At 47.4% G+C, this 22,475-nt stretch overlaps 1 protein-coding gene across 1 annotated transcript in view; it reads right to left on the reverse strand.

The window, feature by feature from the left end:
- Positions 1-22,475, reverse strand: part of MMP17 (matrix metallopeptidase 17) — a 162,035-nt gene that overhangs the window by 18,575 nt on the left and 120,985 nt on the right. The window contains exons 3-6 of the mRNA XM_056859321.1: positions 17,092-17,218; positions 6,277-6,560; positions 1,691-1,867; positions 541-640 (exon numbers count right to left, since the gene is read on the reverse strand). Coding sequence (XP_056715299.1) covers positions 541-640; positions 1,691-1,867; positions 6,277-6,560; positions 17,092-17,218 — 688 coding nt within the window. The remainder of the gene's footprint in view (positions 1-540; positions 641-1,690; positions 1,868-6,276; positions 6,561-17,091; positions 17,219-22,475) is intronic.

The following is a 22,475-nucleotide window of genomic DNA, read 5'->3' on the forward strand; positions in this document are numbered from 1 at the left end:
GTTCCTTCATTTCCATAGCCATTAGCAATCTCCGTTTGCATAGCTAACGCACGGCTGTGGTTTTGCATGCTTCCTTGAGGGGATTCTTCAAGGCGGGGGTGGAGCAAACACAAAAGGTCGTGTTAAAGGAGCTCATAAGAAATGCGAAGCAGGTATGCGCCGGCTTCGCAGTCACTTCCTGAATGGCGGTTCAGCGTGAAAAACTAAAAAAAAATATGCAGGGCACTTCAGCCTGGAATGTGATGCTAATTACCAAGCATAAATGGCCTAAAATTTAAATTCTGCGCTTCGGCATCAAGACCTTAGATCCAAGCCGCTCTGAGCCCCATTTTGCGGTGGGATGGCAGGATATAAATTGAAATAAATAAATAAATAAATGAAAGAAAGAATCCCAGAACAATGTTTTCTACTTATTTATTTACTTATTTATTTTATTTTATACCTGCCCTCACTCCCCAACTGAGGCCGGGTTCAGGGCAGCCCTGCCCCACATTCCATCACACAATGGGTATCGATTATTTATGTCTGGATCTCACTTACGGGATGGAGGAACGATTCTCCGGCAAGTCGGGCAGGAAGGGGTGGTCGTCCTCTTTCGTGGCTTCGAGCCTGGCTGTCGGGGACACAGACTCTCTGACCCCTGAGCACAAAGACAAGGATCAATTCAAGCACGATGGACAGTTTCTTCACCCTTCTCCTTAACCTTCCCCAGTTTCTTCCCCTTCCCCTATGAGTGGTAGACCCAACCAATACAACATCCTTGAGGGACAGAGGACCTCCTCAGCCATGATCCATCATACCCCCTCCTGAACAGTTTGGTTAGTTAGGGTCCACCCCCTTTGGCTTCAAAAGAGACAGATTCCCTCCAGTGAAAAAGTAGGGAGAGACCACAGACTAGGGGGTCTTACTGTCCAGAGGCCACGCCATTCGGTAATGTCAGAAACAACAGGATCTCTCTTCCTACCATGAGATAGGCTGATTTGCTAGCTGCTGCCTGTCATCTGGCAGGCAGCAGTTAGTCAATCAGTCTGTCTTCCCCAGGGCCTTAATGAATTACCCTGAGGTCAAGAACAAACATACCTAAGGGCCAAAATTAATACTAAGTGCAAATTATTTTCTGTAATTATATGTAATGAATTTATTACGGACAAAGATCAACAACTTGTATATAGCCCTACTATAGCCTCTATATTTCTATTAAAAACGGGAACGTAAAACACAACTAGACACAACCAATTAGACCCAAACTAAGACCAAACGCGTTTCGGCCATGTGGCCTTAATCCATTAACTCCAGAATGCAATTATACCTTTATACAGATATACAAATATATGTCAGTAAAACAATCTTTATGACTGAGTGAAAGTGGTGTTTATAAAATATGAAGATTACTTATATAAACACCATCCAGGTTTTCCTTCTCAATTTTAGGCTTCAGTAAATCTGAAAAATTAATTTCTTTTATTTTTTAAAAAAAACCTTGAATGGGGAGATGTTAGATTTCTTGCCTACTATGGTGAACTGATCAATGTATCCCAGTCATAAAGATGTCCAGGGCCTTCCCAGAACTTGCATCTGAGGAAACCCGGACCCCCGAGTGTTAGAGAACTCGATGAGATCTATGGGCTACCCAGCCAGTTCTCTACCCAATGCAACTCAACGTGGGTGTGGCCCAGGGCAATCAACTCACCATACAGCTGCCAGATCCGGACTTTGTCTTCATATGGCAGGTCGTACTTCAAGGGATCCCCGACAGGACCTTGGTAATATGGCCTCATGATAGACTCTATGGCAGAGATGTGGCTTAAGCCAATGGCGTGACCAAATTCATGGACTGCCACAGCAAACAGGTCCATTCCGTTGGTATCTGAAAATCCGGTGGGATAATACTGATAAGCTTTCAATGTTCAAAGCAGCTCACCATGTTATAACTCCTATTTTGGCCCTGTAAAGTAGGCCAGAACTTTTAATCCCTATATTGCGGGGGACGGGGAATGAGATAGAGAGGCTTCTCTAAAGCAGTTGAGTAAGTCTGTGGCGGTCATTGATTAAGGGTAACCTCTCAGATAGTAACTCATTCAGTTATCTAGTACAACGTCACAGTGGTGGAAAGTTGCAGCTGATTTATGAAGACCCTGTAGGGTTTAGAACGTAAGAACGGTCATGCTGGATCAGACCAAGGGCCATCAAGTCCAGCAGTCTGTTCACACAGTGGCCAACCAGGTGCCTCTAAGAAGCCCACAAACAAGACGATTGCAGTGACATTATCCTGCCTGTGTTCCAAAGCACCTAATATAATAGGCATGCTCCTTTGATACTAGAGAGAATAGGCATGCATCATGACTGGTATCCATTTTGACTAGTAACCACGAATACCCCTCTCCTCCATGGACATGTCCACTCCCCTCTTAAAGCCTTCCAAGTTGGCAACTATCACCACATCCTGGGGCAGGGAGTTCCGCAATTTATCTAGGCAGATGAGCAGAGGCGGTTTGCCATTGCCTGTGTAGCAACCTTTGGAGGTCTCCCATCCAAATACTAACCAGGGCCGACCCTGCTAAGCTTCCAAGATCTGGCGAGTACAATATTATAAATACATAGCTCAGAATGGTTCCCAGAGCTTGCTAACGTCAGATTAATTTATGTATTTATTTTTAAATTCTACATTGCCTTTCCATTCTCAAAACCCTTAACATACTATGGACAAGATTCTGGCTCTGCTCCAAGGATGTCACCTAGGTGGCTTCCTGTACTCAAAAAACATCTGTAGCCAGAAGGGACCTCAGTAGTAAAGCAGATATTGTGTGTAAAAGGTCCCAGGTCCAGTTTCATCACCCGCAGCAGATGTTGGGAACAGCTTTCTCTGCCCGAGACCTTGGAGAACGACAGCCAATCAGAGCAGGCAATGCTGAGCTAGATGGACCATTATGACCGCTTCATGCAAAGGTGGAAATGCTCAGTGTGCCATGTTCTCAGCCTCCCACGACTGTTTCCGCCCCCTATTCCACGTTGTGATTGACAACTCCAAGCCTAGTTTCTTTTTATTAGAAAAAGTTGGAAGGAAGTTGCTTGAATTCTACCTGGAGGCCAAAAGGGCCCCTTGGGAGTTTGGCAAAGCACACGGGGAAGAAGAAACAACCTTTCTTCCTTCTCCACTCAAGTAGAAAGCGGGAATAGTTTTTGATCTACCTTAGCTTTTCAACATCCCCGGGATATCCAAATAATTCTTATTTCTCGTAGAATATGTTTTTCTTTCTGAATTTCCTTCTTTCGTTTATGACAGCTCATTTGCGACTTCCATAAAGAGAGGGTGGGGTTTTTTTTTGTAATCACCAGGAACTGCTTAGCCCCAGGAGAACAAATGAATAAGATGCATGCTTCCAGAAACCTCAATGCCAAATTGACAACCGGGAAGATATTTTTATGCCACCCGCAGAGGTCAGGGAGAATGGACTCAGTAAAAGATAAGGCTCCAGACACCTCCTGATTTTTGTTATGTGGCTGTATTTCCCCCTTGTCATGAAGTGCTCTTGCATCCAGGGTTGTGTGTCTCTGTTGACACAGCGATACATAACTACAGACACTGTCAAAAGTCATAATTCCCAGGCTCCGTATGAGAATCTGTCTGTATCATAATGACTGGGTTGTATTACGAATCAAGCGCTGTTTCCCTGAGAAGTTCTGCTGCCGACCAGAATGTTAAGTGCACATGTGAAATTGGCATTCAGAAGTCTGGCGGCGCTGATGAAATTCACAATTCCCTGACTCAGCATGTGATTTTGTCCTGGCTTGTAATGAAGAAGAAGAGTTGGGTTTTATACACCAATTTTCTCTACCTTTTAAGGAGAATCAAACCAGTTTACAATCTCCTTCCCTTCCTCTCCCCACAACAGACACCTTGTGAGGTAGGCGAGGCTGAAAGAGTTCAGAGAGAAAGAGTTCAGACTGGCCCAAGGTTACCCAGTGGACTTCATGTGGAGGAGTTGGGAAACCCACTCAGTCTTATCTTAGACAAACCTACAACATGTGGTTGCGGTCAGGATTAGATGGAAGAGGGGTAGTGCCGATCGCCACTTTGGGGTCAGGAAGCAATTTTCCTCCAGGACAGATTGGCCAGGTATCCTAGAGGGGTTTTTTGGCCATCTTCTGGGCATGGAGTAGGGGTCACTGGGGTGCAGAGGGGGAGGTAGTTGTGAATTTCCTGCATTGTGCAAGGGGTTGGACTAGATGACCCTGGTGGTTCCTTCCAACTCTGATTCTATGAAAACCATATTTCCCCCTGGACAATAAAATGTGACTGAGATATACTGACCAATGTTTCACCTAGAAGAAGAGTTGCTGTTTATATGCTGATTTTCTCTGCCACTTAAGGAAGACTCAAACCGGCTTATAATCTCCTTCCCTCCCCCTCCCCACAACAGACACCCTTTGAGGTAATTGGGGTTGAGAGAGCTCTAAAAGAGCTGTGACTAGCCCAGGGTCACCCAGCAGGCGTCATGTGGAGGAGTGGGGAAACCAACCCGGTTCACCAGATTAGAATCTGCCACTATATGGAGGAGTGGGGAATCAAACCCGGTTCTCCAGATGAGAGTCCACCGCTCTTAACCACTATACCACGGTGAATCTCTCCTAGTCCAGCACATCCTGGTAGTTGGTCCAGGAGTCCAGTAAGGGCCTTTCCAGGGCTATAGAGCTGCCAAGAACTGAACTAAAGCCCCCTTTTCACCACTGAGCTCGGCAGGAGATGGAATTACTACAGCAGTTTCATGAGCAGTTGCTGAAATCCGGGTGAGAATGGCTCAAAGCCAGCAAGCTGTCAATTCTGCACAGTTGTCCATACGAGATTCACAAAACATTGCCGCTTATTCAACGTACCGTTGGATTTTGCGTCGTTTATATGTTGAACTGCACAATTTATATAGTGCTTGACACTTTTACTTTTCTTTTAATGTTACGGCAGAACCCATGGGGCCGTATGAGCACCCCCCACACCACACTTATAGTTTTCGCCTATGATATTTGGGTATGGACATACTACTCATTCATCCGCAAGTGTTACCAGCCAAGGGCTAAAAAACAATACAAATGTTTTATTCATTCCTTCATCCACTGAACTGTGGGTCTCCTTAATGGAGGTCCAAGGCTGGGAGGGGGAGGGAAACCAGCCAATGTGGTACAGTGGTAAGAGCGCTGGACTAAGAACTGGAGGACCTGGGTTCAAATCGCCACTCAGGCAGGGAACTTGCTGGGGGACCTTGGACCCCTCTCTCAGCCAAGCCTACCTCACAGGGTTGTTGCTGGGAGGACAAAATGGAAGAAGGGAGAATGAAATAAGCTGTGTTGGGATCTCGTTGCCGAGAAAAGCGGGTCTTAAATATCTACAGAAATAAATTTAAACCGCAGCTACCTTACAGGGTGGTTGTGAGGATAAAATGGAGAAAACGGAGGATCAGAATGTGACAGAGAAGTTATTTTCAGCGCCATGGCACATTCTAGGTCAAACTGGGCCCAGAATCCCATGAAATAGAAACATAACCACCCAGGGTTCTGTAAGATTTGGGAAGAGCAGAGAACCTGTCATTCAATTCTCCGAGACCCTAGAGCAGGGGTGTCAAACGTAAAGAGACAAAACTAGAGGATGCTACGGTCTTTTTCTTCATATTTCTGTGTGGTTTGACCAGCAGAAACCCAACAGTTACTATGTGTTTCACCACAGAGATGCAGTAGGAAATGGCGCCCCTGTTGAACTTCTGCCTTTGATGCAGCTGTCATAGAAACTTTGCCAGAAAAAAAGATGATAATCCAGGGCTTCCCATCCCCTGCTGGCACTCCATGGGGTGGGGTGGGGGAAGGTGGGTAAAAACAGTAAATGGTGGGTAAAAAAAAAAGTGATGCCATTTCCAGCCAAAAAAGTGGAAAATTGTCACCGCATCATGTGACGCTCTAGGAATCCCTGGAAACTCTATGGTTTTTACCACAGAGCTTTGGGGAAACCCTAGAGTGTCTTGCAATGTGGTGATATCACTTCCTGGTTTTTTTTTTTTTTGGCTGCATCATGTGAAGCCATTCCTTTATGTCCCAATCTTGGCACAGCCAAGGGCTGGCAACCCTGCCCTATGCCAAGAAAACTCCAGAGGTCAGCCAAGAAGCCCGTGGAAACCCATGACTTTCACAGAGGCCAGTCTTCCCTTCTGCGCCTTCTTCATCTTCAGAGCCGCCCATAGTAGAAAAGAGAAAACCTTCTAGTTTCTCTGCTGCTCTCTTACCCTGACATACCTGCGGATCGGAAGGTCCAGTATTCATCATCGTCAAAGTGGGTGTCTCCAGCGGTGTGGTGTTCCCCCGGGAAGAAAGCATGAGCCACCGTGCCGCCCGGGCCATCGAAGGGGTACCCGTCGTCGTGGTCCGATTTGGAGAAGTCGATTTGTATGTCGGCGTTGTTGCCTGCCACTTCGTGGAAATTCAGCGGCGTGATGTCGCTCCACACCTTCAGGGCATAGTACATGAGGGCACGGACGGTGTCGTGGCCCAGGTGAGATTCCTTGGGGAAGGTGCGGACTCTGAAACAGAAGGAGGAAACCCAACGATCTGAGAGGAGGGAAAGGGCTCAAATAAGGGAGCGCTTGCTGAAGATGCAAGGGGTCGGGGACTCGGTGCCCATATTTGTTAACAAGATCTTCTCCCCTTTGGAGACCCTGGAGAGGCGCTGCTAGTCAGAGTAGACAATATTGACATTGACAGACCAAGGGACTCAGGATAAGGAAGTTTAGGGAGCTCATCTGTGTACCTTAGGAATAGGGTTGCCAACAACCTGGAGGGAAAAGTAAACGTCCTGCCCCTTTAACAGAGGCTTAATGCGTGGAAATGGGCAGCTGAAGTTTTTCATGGCATGGAGGTAAATAACATTGCCTGGGCAATTACATCCCACTGGGTTACCCTGGGCCAGTCACTCACCCTCTTTCAGCCTGCCCTACCTTGCAGGGTTGCTGTAAGGATAAAACAGAGCAAGAGAGACTCACGTGCACTGTATTCAGAGGGAGGACAGGATAAAAATGTAATATATTGAGGTTAAGGAAAATGGGGTTCACATTGCATGGAAGTGGATTTTGGGTTCAATATTAGAGTAATATTTTGGGGTAAATATTTTGGTAAATATTAGAGTAACAGCTAACCTAAGAGTAATTAAGAATAACAGTAACTTAAAAATAACAGTTGTTCAACAGCTTGCTTCGGGAGGCTGTGGGTCGTCCCTCACCGGAGGTCTTGAAGAATCTGCTGGAGATACCGTAGCTGTGTATTCCAGAAGTGGCCTGGGAGCGAGGTTGGACTAGATGACCTCTAAGCCACCTTCCAGCATGCCCTCTCTGCTCTTCTCCCCTACGCTACTATTCAGATTAAATCTGCAAGCTTTCAGAGCTGCGTTCATTTCTTTCTTCCGTTCTCACTGTCTCTCAAAGGCAGGGAACACATAAAGCGCATCAAGCAAGAATACAAAATAGAAAACGAAAAAATACATAGAAACTTAGAAAGCAATAGCACACATATACCCGTGAAAGAAACAAGAAAATAAGATCTGGGTGACCATAGAGACATTTGCTAAGATTACAATAATTTCCCTTTAATAATAAACTATTCTACCATCTTAATGATAAAGCGCATCATGTCTCATTTGGCCCTAAGAAGCAACTTTGCTTGCTGGGAATGTAGGGTTTTTTTCTCTCTCTCTCTCTCTGTCTTTGCTGGTTATCTACCTGGAACAGCTTCACGCTGAGCCCTCTGATTATAAGCAGGGAGGGGGACCGGCAGTATTTGATGGGGGAATGAGCAAGCCGAGCATCGGCGCTCGACTCCGGGGGGATTTGGGGGGCAGGCACCCCAGGAACAAACAGCAGCTGCTGGCGGCCGAGAACAGCAATTACCTCCCCCGCTCACACATATACCGGTCAACACCCCTGTTTTCGGCTCGAGGCGATAAAGCCGGGGACCCTTTCTAGAAATCTGCTCCGTTAATTGGCTCCGCGCGGCGGACACCGATCCGGTTATCTTTCGACGCCACAGGTTGGAGGCTGCTTAATAGCCGGCCTGCGCAAGGCTCAAAGGCCCAATTGAGAAAAGCCATTAGTCGGAGCATTAATTAATGAATTCCCACCGGAGCTGCGGAAGGGCAATAAACGCTTGTTTATCTCAAAGCGCAGGTGGGGTGGTGGTCTCCCCGTTCGGTATGCGCGGTCCTTCGTCCCTCCCCACACTGTGCTCAACAGACCATCCTTGGACTGTTCAAGATACGTCACCAGATGTCCGGAAGAGAATTCAGAGGAAAGGTCTTTATTCAGCTTTTCAGAGCAAACATGGAGAAGGGGTGATGGGTGGTGAGAAAAAAGATTTGCCCCCTGCTTATCCTTTCCACTGTTCTTTCATGAGGTTTTGGTGGCGGTGGCGATCGCAGTCCCCTCCCCGTTGGAAGCCATATTTTTTTTACCCGTGAGGGACCAGAGTGAGGGCAGGAAACATGGCTTCCTGACCTCACGCTGCTGTGTGGCTTCAGCTGACATGCAGAGATAAAAAAATAGGCCAAGATCGATGGTGGAAATTTGTCATCAGGGGAGTGGACATGTCAGGGGAGTGGACATGTTCATGGAGGAGAGGGGTATTCATGGCTACTAGTCAAAATGGATACTAGTCATGATGCATACCTATTCTCTCCAGGATCAGTGGAGCATGCCTATTATATTAGGTGCTGTGGAGCACAGGCAGGACAATGCTGCCGTCATCGTCTTGTTTGTGGGCTTCCTAGAGGCACCTGGTTGACCACTGTGTGAACAGACTGCTGGACTTGATGGACCTTGGTCTGATCCAGCAGGGCTTTCCTTATGTTCTTATGGAGGAAGGGGCTATCCATGGCTACTAGTCAAAATGGATACTAGTCATGGTGCATACCTATTCTCTGCAGGATCAGAAGAGCATGCCCATTATGTTGGGTGCTGTGGAACACAAGCAGGATGGTGCTGCTGCAGCTGTCTTGTTTGGGGGCTTCCTAGAGGTTGGCCACTGTGTGAACAGACTGCTGGGCTTGATGGACCTTTGACTGATCCGGCACGGCCTTTCTTATAGTCTTATGTAAGTGGCAGCCGGCTTATGGCAACCTCGCAGGATTTACGAGGTCAAGAGACGAACAGAGGTGGGTTTGCCATTGCCAGCCTCTGCAGAGCAACCTTGGCCTTCCTTGGCAGCCTCCCATCCAAATACTAACCAGGACCGACCCTTCTTAGCTTCCGAGATCTGACAAGGTTCTGGACAAGCTCCTGGACTATCAGCTAAAAATTCCCTAAGCTTTGAGCCCGCAGGCTTCTTCGGGGGAATCTGTTAGTCTTTCAGACGGTTGCGTCTCTGTCTGTTACTGCTCTCGATATGCTTCCTTTCGCTTTGCTTCCTCTGGGAATGGAAAAATTCTAATGCAATGGGAGCGAATGAAGTGTGTTGGATTTAATGCTGGGCCTAGTTTGTGGCATTGGGCGAAAACGCATGGACGCTTTATCCTCCTTGAATCCCTGTTTCAGCCAGGATTCAGCCAGGATCGAACGCATGCGTTTCGCCTAATATGCATTCAATCCTGGCTAAAACAGGGATTAAAGGAGGATAAAGCGACCGTGCGTTTTCGCCCATTCATTCAGTATTCACTCAGCACTCAGTCTCAGATCCTGTCAAAAGTCAGACGTCTCTCTGTATAACTGTGTTAGCTCTCTGCCTCACACACAATGAATAAGTAACAAGCCTCTTAAGCAGAGAATGTTGTTTATTTACAGAACCTTATAATCCTTTTATTAAATACAGTTTTCTTTTATCTTACATGCGTGAGTTGTTTATATTCCTCCACTTACCTTTTGGCTTTTTTTACTCTGCTGACTTACAAGGGTGGTGTATCCCGCAACAAGTGAGTACCGGGACATTGCCCCACATAAGGAAAAGCATTAACCTCCATTTCCCCCCCTACAGTGTATGCGCACATGTGTGATGTATGTAGAAGGAGTCGTGCCTAATGCAAAAAAAAAAAACAACAACACCCCAACACACCAGAAAAAAACACCACACACACCAGAATTGCTTGCTCTCAAAGGAATGTTTCAGAGCTCTGAGCGCACCTTGTTCCAGCGTCACAACCGACCAAGCAGAACCCATTAGGCAGAGAACGCAAAACGATGCCAATTGTCTTAATTTGCATAAATTTATATAGGCTGTGCAATAAAGCTCTTCTTGGCACGTCAAACCAGAGCTAACTCGGCTCTCCCAATTAAGCTTTTTTAAAGGTCAGAGGACGCAACAGTCCTGCTGATGGGTAATTCAAGATGACCGGCTTAATTGCCTACCGGATGGTCCAGGGAGTCAAAGAGGGGCAAAGAGGAGACCGAGCGACAGATGGAGGCTTGACCTCCGAGCGCGGCACTGGCAAGCCATACAGCCCTGCGCTCGTGGCTTTTGCTACGGCTGCCGCTGCAAATCCCTCGGCCTGTTTTCGTTCCTGGCCTTGTCACAGAGCTGAAAAGCGTCCTGCAGCTCGTTGGGCAATAAAGTCCGAGGAACAGCTGTAGTCACTGACCCGTCTCTGCAAAAAGGCAGCGCCTGCTTGGAAGTCCCACGATCTCCAGGGCATAGGGCTTGCTTCCCTGCCAACTTTGCTGCTTTAATAGGCTTTAATAGGATAGGGCTATCCGTGGCTACTAGTCAAGATGAATACTAGTCATGATGCATGCCTATTCTCTACAGTATTTGAGGAACATGCCTATTATAAAGCAGGTGCTGTGGAACACAGGCAGGATGGTGCTGCTGCAGTCGTCTTGTTTGTGGGCTTCATAGAGGCCCCTGGTTGGCTCCTGTGTGAACAAACTGCTGGACTTGATGGACCTTGGTCTGAGTTAGGAGGACTTTCTTTATGTTCTTATGTTCTACCGGACTCAGCTGACGCAGGCCTTTGATGGTCACTAAGCCACTCATAAAGGCCCCAAGAACTTCCTCTGCTTTTCTGGAGTACCTGGCCACACCTGTGGCATTCTCCCATGTATCCTCAGGGCTTGACTACATGATACTCTTTCCCAGGAGATGTCCCTGGATCCGACTGACAGATGTGTGGCCAGGACATGATTCCCAGATAAGCATGCAGGCTCCAATTTGGATTGGGACCATAGCACACCTACCTCACAGGGTGTCTGTTGTTGGGAGGGGAAGGGATTTTAAGCCAATTTGATTCTTCCTTAAGTGGTAGAGAAAATCAGCATATAAAAATGAACTCCCCTCCTCCTCCTCCTCCAGGTATGCCAGCTTTCTAGGTACAGGGAGCCTTTTATGCTGGGGAGGGCTTAAACTTTCAAAAAAAACCTTCCAGAAATGGCGGGGAGAAAGGCTACAACGCATCCTTTTTAAGGGATGCTTCTGGTGCATATATTGGCATGTGTGAAAATGTCACGCACACCGTTACATGTGCTGATGGCATGCGTGCCCATTTGCAACACGGCGTGGGAAGCAGCCATCAATGGCTTTCTGACATGTAGCAGCAAAACCAGCAACGGCGGGGGGGCGACAACAGAATTTGTTCCATCTGTTCCTGCCTAAGAACGCCAAGGCAGAGTAACCAGTTCTTCCCAGGGAATTCTGCTGGCCTCCAATTTACGTCCGCCATGGGGGTGTTTGCTGCCTCTCGCTGAGATGCCACCCTCCCGCGTCGCTGTCGGCCTGACTGACATTTTCCAGTAAGCCGAGAGTTATCAGAACCAGAGGGGTTGTTTTGGCTTTGAAGACCTGCTCGAAAGATGATGACTCAGAGTCCGGGATGTGTCCTTTCCGACAGATTGACGGTACCCAGGATGAGTCTCCGGGAAGGGTTTTTCTGGAGGAAAATGCTGAGTCAGTCTGCAGGCCGGGGCCAGCTGCCTTTCCCTGTCGTTTCACTGCATTTACACAAGGAAATAGGTGGGACAGTGTGATTTCTGAGCAGATGCTTGCAGTATGGGATGCCAGGGGGAGATAGGGAGAGGCAGGTACTTACCGTGGTGGGGGGAAGGAGGAGGAGGAGGAGGAGAAGGAGAAGGAGAAGGAGAAGGAGAAGGAGGAGAAGGAGAAGAAGAAGAAGAGTTGGTTTTTATATGCCGACTTTCTCTACCACTTAAGGAAGAATCAAACCGGCTTACAGTCACCTTCCCTTCCTCTCCCCACAAGAGTCACCCTGTGAGGTAGGTAAGGCTGTGAGATCTGTGACGATCGCTACTGTGACAGCCCCCTAAAATCCTCTTTGGGTAGGGTTGCCAGGCTCATTGGATGAGCTTGGGCCGGTCGCTCTCAGCCTAACCTGCCCTGCAGGGTTCTTGGGAGGATAAAACGGAGGGGGCAAGAACGAGGTACTCCACTCTGAGCTCTTCAACAATACAAAAGCATATTTGGGGAGAGCTCTCCTAAAGGGGTCTTTGAATTCGACTGATTTGTGACAAAAGGTGGAGGCAGTCAGGTTGATCCATCTGAAAAAGAATGACAACCAACACTGGTTCTGTAATAACTTTCTAGAGGGGACCTATCTAATTTCTGCAGAATTCTGAGCATGCTTGAGAGCTCTCCCAAATTCTTCATCAGGAGGGGGGATGTTTAGTCCCAAAAGAGGAAGGGTGGTGAGAAAAGGCTGTTTCAGAGCATGCAGTCTGCAGTCAGAAGAAGAAGAAGAAGAAGAAGAAGAAGGAGAGTTGGTTTTTATACGCCAACTTTCTCTGCCACTTAAGGAAGTATCAAACTGGCTTACACTCACCTCCCCTTCCTACAGACACCCTGTGAGGTGGGTGGGGCTGAGAGAGTTCATAGAGAAGTGTGACTAGCCCAAGGGCACCCAGCTGGCTTCATGTGTCGGAGCGGGGAAACCAACCCAGTTCACCAGATTAGCCTCCGCTGCTCATGTGGAGGAGTGGGGAATCAAACCCGGTTCTCCAGATTAGAGTCCACCGCTCCAAACCACTCCTCTTAACCACTATACCACGCTGGCTCCGTAGCCACCCCACAAGGGCGGCTTTTAGTTAGACGACGCTGCATGCAAAACAGATTTCAAGATGCACTGAAAGCTACTGGGATAGAGAAGGGGAAAGACTTCCGCTCTCCCTCGGAAAAGATAAAAGCCAGCAGTTACTCAGATCCCTTCCCCGCGCGAATCAGGACACTCAGCTCTCTCACAAGGAAGAAGGAAAAAACAAGGTAGCCTCTATATTAGCAAAAATGGAGAGTGATTTTAGGCGATGTCTTTATGAGTCATTAGCTCTGCTCCCCCCCCAGCTCTGATTTCACATGTCAATTTTTGCAAGGCGCAGCAGGGGGCGCTGTTGCCACGCAGGCCAGTCCCCCAAATGCAAGAGACGTGCCCCGCACAGCGTTCTAGCAGAGCAGACCCCCCGTGGGGAAAGAAAGCTCCAGCGAATGCGGTTCTTCGAAGACCACAGAACAGAACAAATCCACTGCAAGCCCCAAACACGTCTCTTTCGCGCTTGATCTCAGTTCGGCGGGTTGCGCTCTCGGGTGGCTCTCTTCTTCTGCGCAGGACGGCCGCTACAGATAACTTTAAAAAGTTCTGCTAGGAACAAATCAGGCAGCGGCCTTCGACGTCAATCCGACAAAAATAAGGAGCCGCTCGAAAAGCTCCCCGCCTCGTCGCAAGCACTGTGACCCAAGTCTTTCCTCCGCCGGCCGTCTTCGTTCTGCTGAGTGTTTAATTTCGCCTTGGACTTGGTACCCCACCGGTTTGCCAGGGCTGCTTTCCTTTTGCCACCCTGACATCCAAGGCGATCGTTTCAAAGGGTAGCTGTTTTGGTCTGCAGTAGAAGACCCAGATTCGAGTCCAGTAGCACCTTAAAGATCAACAAGATTTCCAGGGTGTGAGCTTTCAAGAGTCAATGCTCCCTTTGTCAGATACAAGCAGGAAGAAGAGAAGAAGAGAGAAGAAGAGTTGTTTCTTTATATGCCGACTTTCTCTGCCACTTAAGGAAGAATCAAACCAGCTAACAATCACCATCCTTTCCCCTCCCCACAACAGACACCCTGTGAAGTAGGTGGGGCTGAGAGAGCTCTAAGAGAGCTGTGACTAGCCCAAGGTGACCCAGCTGGCTTCATGTGTAAGAGTGTAATTTCTGCAGAATTCTGAGGATGCATGAGAGCTCTCCCAAATTCTTCATCGGGAGGAGGGATGTTTAGTCCCAAAAGAGGAAGGGTGCTGAGAAAAGGCTGTTTCAAGGCATGCAGTCAGAAGAAGGAGGAGGAGGAGAAGGAGAGTTGGTTTTTATATGCCGACTTTCTCTGCCACTTAAGGAAGAATCAAACTGGCCTACAATCACCTTCCCCCCCCCCCCCACAACACACACCCTGTGAAGTAGGTGGGGCTGAGAGAGCTCTAAGAGAGCTGTGACTAGCCCAAGGTCACCCAGCTGGCTTCATATGTAGGAGTGGGGAAACCAATCCAGTTCTCCAGATCAGCCTCCGCTGCTCATATGGAGAAGTGGGGAATCAAACCCGGTTCTCCAGATTGGAGTCCACCACTCCTAACCACTGTTCTTAACCACTACACGCTGGCTCTCCAGCCAGAAATGGAGATCCCTAAGTCCTTATCTTCTGGTCAGAAGGTGGAAGGGTTGCTACAAAGAAGGGAGTCAGGATGCAAAGGGTACAACGCAAAATGTAATCCGCTTGATTAGAGCAGGGGGAAATGCTTAAGGGCATTCTGCCCTCCCACCTTCTGACTGGGATATAAGGACCCAGTTAATCTCCGTTCCTACTTGCAAGGAGCTTTGACTCTCGAAAGCTTATACCCTGAAAATCTTGTTGGTCTCTAAGGTGCTGTTGGACTCGAGTCTGACACCAGCATGGTCCTTTGTGACTGGTGGCAGCTCTCAAGGAAGGACACCTTTCCTGAGACGCCGGAGATGCAATTGATGATTTTCTGCATGGAAAACACACGCTCTGCCACTCAGCCATGAGCCCTTCCTGCTGAAGAGCCAGAACATAAACTCAGGTGATCTGTTATTTATCCTTTCCTCTGCCTACAGAAGTATCATTGCCCTGCGAACGTATGAAGCTGCCTTATTTGGAGCCAGATCTAGATCAGTGTCGTCCACTTCGGTTGGCACCAGCTCTCCGGGTTCTCAACACTTGGTCCCGATGGTTGTTTATTCAGAGAGGCCAGCGGCTGAACGTAGGAGCTTGTGCGTGCAAAGGTGCTCGGTAACCTTTTCCAGACTGAAACCGAAAAGCCCTTTAAAGTCTTCATGACAAATGCATCTTCTCTTCCAACATTCGGGATTGGGTGCTTAAGAGTGAGGCTGCATCAGACAGGCAATCAATCTCCCAGTCCAAATTCTCACCATGGTTTAAACAGTTTAAAAGGGACCATGTCAGAGCTCCGTATCTGGTCAGTATCCCCTGCCATAACCTCAGAATAGCTTTGACCTCCCTCCGGTTTCAAACCATGCCAACGGCTTTGATAGCTGGACGTTACTCCCAAACACCATGGGTCTCTTGCCTATGTATTTGTGGAGCCGCTCCAGAGGGCCTAATTCATTACACCTTATTCTGTCCTCTCTACACAGAGCCCAATCTAAATTTCTCGGAGCGTTTTTGAAGGGCCTACATCTTTTTCGGATCAGAGAAGCTGCTCTTTCTCCTATCAGATGCCAACCCTGATGTTTCCTACAAAGTGTCACTCTTTGCTTTAGCAGCCAAGAAAATCCGAGCTAAAGCTGTTGTTAATCAGGGAGTTTAACATATTCAATTACTAGCTTCTTGGTGGTCAGACTGGTTTAAAGTTATTTTAATCTTATATTAATGTTATTTTAATGTTATTTGGTGTTTTGTATGGTAGATTGTGATGGCCTTTGGCCACAAACAATAAACTTCATTACCAGCATCTTCTCTCATTCCAAACAAGAAGGACACAAAATGGTGGATGCAACCAAGAGGGCAGCATAAGTTTCTACACCGATTTCAGTCCCTTTTGCAAACTAGTGGCGAGTCCCGACGCGAGAAACCACTTCAATACCAGCAGCTGGCACCATTCCAGCGGCCATCTGTTTGGCCTCCCGATCTCTCTTTTTCTGACCAGCAAGCAAATGACGATTTGTATTCCCAGCATCCTTTATCACACCGCCACAGACAGCCAACGTTGAGTAAACTCTCAAGCCACCTTCAAGAGGCTGGAGCTCCGAGTTTTGTGCTGGGCATGAAAAATCCATGATCAAACGTTCTCGTGTGCTCAAAATATTCAGGACAGGCTTCTCGAATAAATCCCCAGAAGAGGAAGGCATGAGGAAAGCAGGCATGGATCAGAGAGGAAAAAGCTAGTCGCAAAAATACAACATTAGTTCAGGCTAGGGAAACACACAAGAGTCACTGGAAAAGACCATCATGCTAAGAGAAGTTGAAGGCAGCAGGAAATGAGGAAGACCCAAAAGAGGTGGATTGACTCTATAAAAGAAGCCACGGCCCTCAGTTTGCAAGACCTGATCAAGCCTGTTAAGGAGAGGACATTTTGGAGGACATTGATTCATAGGGTCGCCATGAGTCAGAAGCGACTTGACGGCACTTAACAAACACGCCCACAGGGAAACACCATTTGGTTCTCTGCCACAGCTTGCCTGTATGGACTTAGGCACAACCCCAGTGTGTATCAGTTAATCCTCTGCTGTGAACATTTTGCAATGGAGAGAAATGATGGGTAAGCTTGGCTCACTATGGCTGCTTAGAGAGGATGGAACTTAGCATTTTCTCAGAGGCTCTGCAGCTGGCCTACCAGCATAACCCCCCACGGTATTTATTTATTTTGTGCATACCCCCCACTTTCCTCCCCAGTAGGGACCCAAAAGGTCTTACATCATTCTCCTCTCCTCCATTTATCCTCACAACAACCCTATGAGGTAGATTAGGTGGGGTGTGACCCCCAAAAAAACCTCCCACCGGTGGCAAAGAGGGACCTAGGACCCCTAGTGATGGCTTGAACACAAATGCTAATCTACAATGTGACGACCCAGCATGTGTGAACCAGCCCCGAGAAACTCCCAAATTCGGGGTTAGATGCATGCCTACCTCCAAGATAAGTTCCTTTTATTCCACTTTGTCACACCCTGAGCGTGCCGCTTCCTCCGCACCTCCGATTCGGAAAGATCAGGTAAAGAGCACCGAGGCGTCTTCATTAATTTCAACGTGGCTTTGTCTGTATTTCAAAAAACAAGCCACAAAAAAAGCTGGGTTATTGCCTTGGAATATAGCACAATGGAACAGACCTGTTTGCAATGGTGGTATTACTTGCAGGCTTACAAGGTGCTGGAGATGGGCAGACTTCAACCGGGAATGCCATTTTTGATGGCAGCCCCGTGTCGACTTCTGTCCTTAGAGCGCAGGACTGCCTGCAGCTCCAGATGTGCTTTTCTCACATCTGTTGGTTAAATGTTAACGCTTGTAATGTCAGACTCAATCAGACATTATTCAGTTATCACAATTGCCGCTGACAGACGCGCATAATTTTATGCAATGCTTAGGAAAAACCACATGAATAGCATGGAATTTTTTTAGCCAGTGTAGCATATTGAGGAAGAACTAGACCTCAGTTCGAATTCCCTATTCTACCATGAAGTTAACTGGTTAACCTTGGGCCTTTCATGCTCTTTCAGCCTATCCTCCCTCACAGGGTTGTTGTGAGATAAAGTGGAGGAAGGGAGAATCATGCATGCTTCCTTTTGCTCCTGGGAGAAAGGAATGAGATAGAAAGTTGTACTCACAAGGCTAGTTCTTGGGAGAGATTGGAAAATTGATTGCAATCCCTTTGCAACCAGAAACGACTCTTTAAAATTATGGGAGTTAATAGTTTGAGCGAAACGAACAGTTAACCAAAGTTCAAATAAAACGTTGCATTTTAATTGGAAGGCTTTTTTTAACCAAGAAAGAGGGATAGAAATGTTTCAGATAAATCGATCAGATTCTCAGCATTAAAATACTGATACTGGCTTCCTGAAGGTAGCTTACAATGAATATATTAATCAAGATGAAACTTACTTTTAAAAACCCATCAGCATTAAAACTGCCAATAGCAACTGTATTTTTCAGGATCCACTTCCTAAGTAGCTTGCCTTCTCTAAATAAAATGTGAGAACCCCACATTGTGTATGTGTGTGTGTAAAGTGCCATCAAGTCACAGTTGACCTAAGGCAACCCAGTAAGGTTTTCAAGGCAAGAGACTAACACAGGTGGTTTGCCATTGCCTTTCTCTGCATAGCAACCCTGGTATTCCTTGGTGGTCGCCCATCCAAATACTAACCAGGGCCAACCGTGCTTAGCTTCCGAGATCTGATGAGATTGGGCTAGCCTGGGCCATTCAGGTCAGGGGTCTCCAGGGTCTTGTGTGTGTGTGTAAAGTGGTGTCGTCGCAGCCAACCTACGGCAACCCAGTAGGGTTTTCAAGGCAAGAGACTGAGAGATGTGGTTTGCCATTGCTTTCCTCTGCATAGCGACTCTGGTATTCCTTGGTGGTCTCTCATCCAAGTATTGACCATGGCTGATCCTGCCTCCCAAGTCCTGATGAACTCTGGCCAAACCAGGCTATTCAGGCAGTTGAAAATCATGGAGGAAGGATTACCCTCAATCTCTGTTTAATTTCAGCAGCTCCATGGTTGAGTTTTGCAAACTAAACAAAACAAGAGATCAGTCACAGATCTCCGGGTATCATATCTAGCAGCATCCTTATTTGGGGACTTTTTTTTTTTTAGGAATCTAGAACATTTCTGCATGCTGCCAGTAGTAAGCAGTAATAACACAACCAGCACATAATATGCTAATATTTCCTGTCGGAGCCTTAATGCCCTTTGGAATTCCTTCTTTGTTCTCCTGCCCTCACACTGCTGTGTGGCTTCAGCTGTCACGTAGAGATAAAAAATAGGCCAAGGTCAATGGTGGAAATTTGTCACCAAGTCACAGCAGACTTATGGCGATCCTGTAGGGGTTTCAAGGCCAGAGATGTTCACAAGTGGTTTGCCATTGTCTGTGTAGCAACCCTGGACGTCCTTGGTGGTCTCCCATCCAAGAGCCAGAGTGGTGTAGTGGTTAAGAGCGGTGGTTTGGAGCGGTGGACTCTGATCTGGAGAACCGGGTTTGATTCCCCACTCCTCCCCATGAGCGGCAGACGCTAATCTGGAGAACTGGATTGGTTTCCCCGCTCCTACACTTGAAGCCAGCTGGGTGACCCTGGCCTAGTTACAGGTCTCTTAGAGCTCTCTCAGCCCCACCTACCTCAGAGGATGACTGTTGTGGAGAGGGGAAGGGAAGGTGATTGAAAGATGTAAGCTCTTTTTGGTCCCCATTGGGGAGAAAAGCGGGGTAGAAATGAAGTGTGTAAGCAAGCCAACATCAATTTGCCAAAGAGCCTCCATTCCTAGCTCACCCTCTTCCTCCTTCTCCCTCCTGGCTTTGAGAATCACTTCAAGGGAATCATGTCCTAATTTGGGGACTTGACCCACGGCTACAGAACTGGTGACTTAAAGAAAAAATGAAGTTGTGCATGTGATATGAAAAAAAAAAAGATCATAACTTCAGGATCTTTCACCACTTTGGGGTCAGGAAGCAATTTTCCTCCAGGCCAGATTGGCCAGGGATCCTGGAGGGTTTTTTTTGGCCATCTTCTGGGCATGGAGAAGGAGGAGGAGAGTTGGTTTTTATATGCCGACTTTCTCTACCACTTAAGGCAGAATCAAACCAGCTTACAATCACCTTCCCTTTCCTTCCCCTCCCCACAACAGACACCCTGGGAGGTAGGTGGGGCTGAGAGAGCTGTGACTAGCCCAAGGTCACCCAGCTGGCTTCATGTGGAGGAGTGGGGAAACTAACCTGGTTCACAAGATTAGCCTCCGCCGCTCATGTGGAGGAGTGGGGAATCAAATCCGGTTCTCCAGATCAGAGTCCACCGCTCCAAACCACTGCTCTTAACCACAGCATCACGCTGGCTCTCTGGAAGTCACTGGGGTTGTTGGGGGAAAATCGTTGTGAATTTTCTGCACTGTGCAAGGGGTTGGACGAGATGACCCTGGTGGTCCCATCCAACTTTATGATTCTATGATTTATTCAGGCAACTGCTAGCGTGAGTCTGGTTTCAAGATCTCTTTTCGAAGGAAGTGATTACCCGCTCCCATTTACATTTCAGGGGCACGCTCTTCAAATTTCAACAGCCGGGCAGGCAAACCAATAAAAACAAACCATCCTCACTCTTTTGCTCCCGGGCACCTCGGTGCATCCGATAAGATAGGAAAGAAAAATAATTACACATATTTAATTAAGAGCCAGGAAGGAAAGCCCAGCCAACGCAGCAAGAGGGGGAGGAAGGGAGGAAAGGGAAAAGCTGTCAAACGAAGAAACCCAACGTCTGCTGCTCAACGTCTGAGTCACCCAGAGCTGCCAAGGATGTTCTTGCATTGGGCAAAGACGCTGGATCTCTGAATTAGCAGCTTCTCTCCTACAAGGGAAGCAAATCTGAGGAGTGACCCGCACGATGGCAGACTTAACAGGATGTCTTTTTTCATCAAATGGGCACAGGTGCACTGCGCATGCTGCCAAAATAAATTGCTTCTAATGCACAACCCTGACAATTCAAATTTAGTGCAAAATTCTGCAACCGCAGTCATTATGCACCTTTGCATCGGTCCTCTTATCGTCTTAATTCTGGTTTTGTTGGTCCCAGAGAGGGGAAAGAGTCCACAGGGCACTGAATTTACACTCGGCTTTGCTCTTCATACTTTCAGGGCCACCTTTTCAACCAAAAGTGCTAGAAGCTTTTCAATGAACACAGAAGTTCTCAGAAAAAGGCAGTCCATATATTTTTATTTTGTTTACACCCCTCCTGTCTCCCCTATGGGGATCCAAAGCAGCTTACATTGTTCTTCTCTCTTCCATTTTATCCTCACAACAAACCTTCGTGGTAGGTAAGGCTGAGTGTGTGTGACCGGCCCAAGGTCACCCAACAAGAACATAAGAAAGGCCATGCTGGATCAGACCAAGGTCCATCGCATGAACACATGAACACATTAAGCTGCCTTCTACTGAATCAGACCCTTGGTCCATCAAAGTCAGTATTGTCTACTTAGTCCGGCAGTGGCTCTTCAGGGTCTAAGGCAGAGGTCTTTCACGTCACTCACTTGCCTGGTCCCTTTAACTGGAGATGCCGGGGATTGAACCTGGGACCTTCTGCATGCCAAGCAGATGCTCTACCACTGAGCCATGGCCCCTCCCCTAAAGTCCAGCAGTCTGTTCACACAGTGGCCAACCAACAAGCTTCCATGGCAGAGTGGGGATTCGAACCTGGGTCTCTCAGATTCTAGTCCAACACTCTGGCAAGTGGCTGGGAGGAAGGAGTGTCAGGGGAAACGCAGGGCGAACTTTGAGGTCAGCGCACAAGTACGCAGAGAGGCAGTTTTACGCGTGGCTCATCTGGGAGAGCTCTGTCAAGGATCGCCAGCGCTCCCAGCGTCTGAAATGGAAGGCAGATGCTGTCGTCGCAGGAACAGTGCGCTCCAATGCCGAGAAAAGTAATAAGTTCCTAGCCCTTATGGCTGAAGGCAAAGGGCATATTTATTGTGGCAGAAGGAAGGTTTAGGGACACCAGCTGTCATAAAAGGCTCACATAAAAGAGAGGGAGAATTAATTTTATCCTGGACGCCTATGGAAAGGACAACAGAGATAGAAAGAAGAGTTGGTTTTTATACCCTGCTTTTCTCTACCTTTAAGGAGTCTCAAAGCGGCTTACAATCGCCTTCCCTTTCCCTCCCCACAACAGGCACCTTGTGAGGCAGGTGGCCATGCTGGCTCTTTAAGACTATTGATAGCTATTAGAATAGCTCAGTGAAACTTCCTTGCTGGGAGGAAGCATAACTGTATGTCAGGTACTGGAGGAAAAAAAAAATAGGAGATACGGATTCATTGGTAAAACTACACAGGGCTGGAAAAAGTATACCCCTTCTTCCTCTGAGTTACAATATTGAACTGAATCTGGATGGCTGCTAGTGGGTTTTGTAAAAATGCTGGGAAAATCTAGTCCTGGATCTTCCATGGGGAGAGGAGTAACACTGAAGGACAGTGTTTCTCAGTGTCAAGTGTGTAAGAAGAGTAATATATAGTCAGAAAGGGGTTGGGTTTGAGCTGAGTCATTGTCCTGCAAAGTATTAAAGGTAATGTGCAAATCATTGTCCTGTAAGTATCAAGATAATGTGCTAATAAGTATGTTAATGTGGAACCATTGTATCCTGAAGTGATCTGTTAACATGTGGAATCCAAGGCTAATCCGCATGGCTATTGTGGACTGTAGTCTTTGTTAGTCTGGAGGTTTTCAGGACAGGAAGCCAAGCCTTATTCATTCTTAAACTCTCTTCTTTTCTGTTAAAGTTGTGCTGATGTTTATGAATTTCAATGGCTTCTCTGTGCAATCTGACAAA

The sequence above is a fragment of the Euleptes europaea genome, chromosome 13 (assembly GCF_029931775.1).
Source record: "Euleptes europaea isolate rEulEur1 chromosome 13, rEulEur1.hap1, whole genome shotgun sequence".
NCBI classification, from domain to species: domain Eukaryota; kingdom Metazoa; phylum Chordata; class Lepidosauria; order Squamata; family Sphaerodactylidae; genus Euleptes; species Euleptes europaea.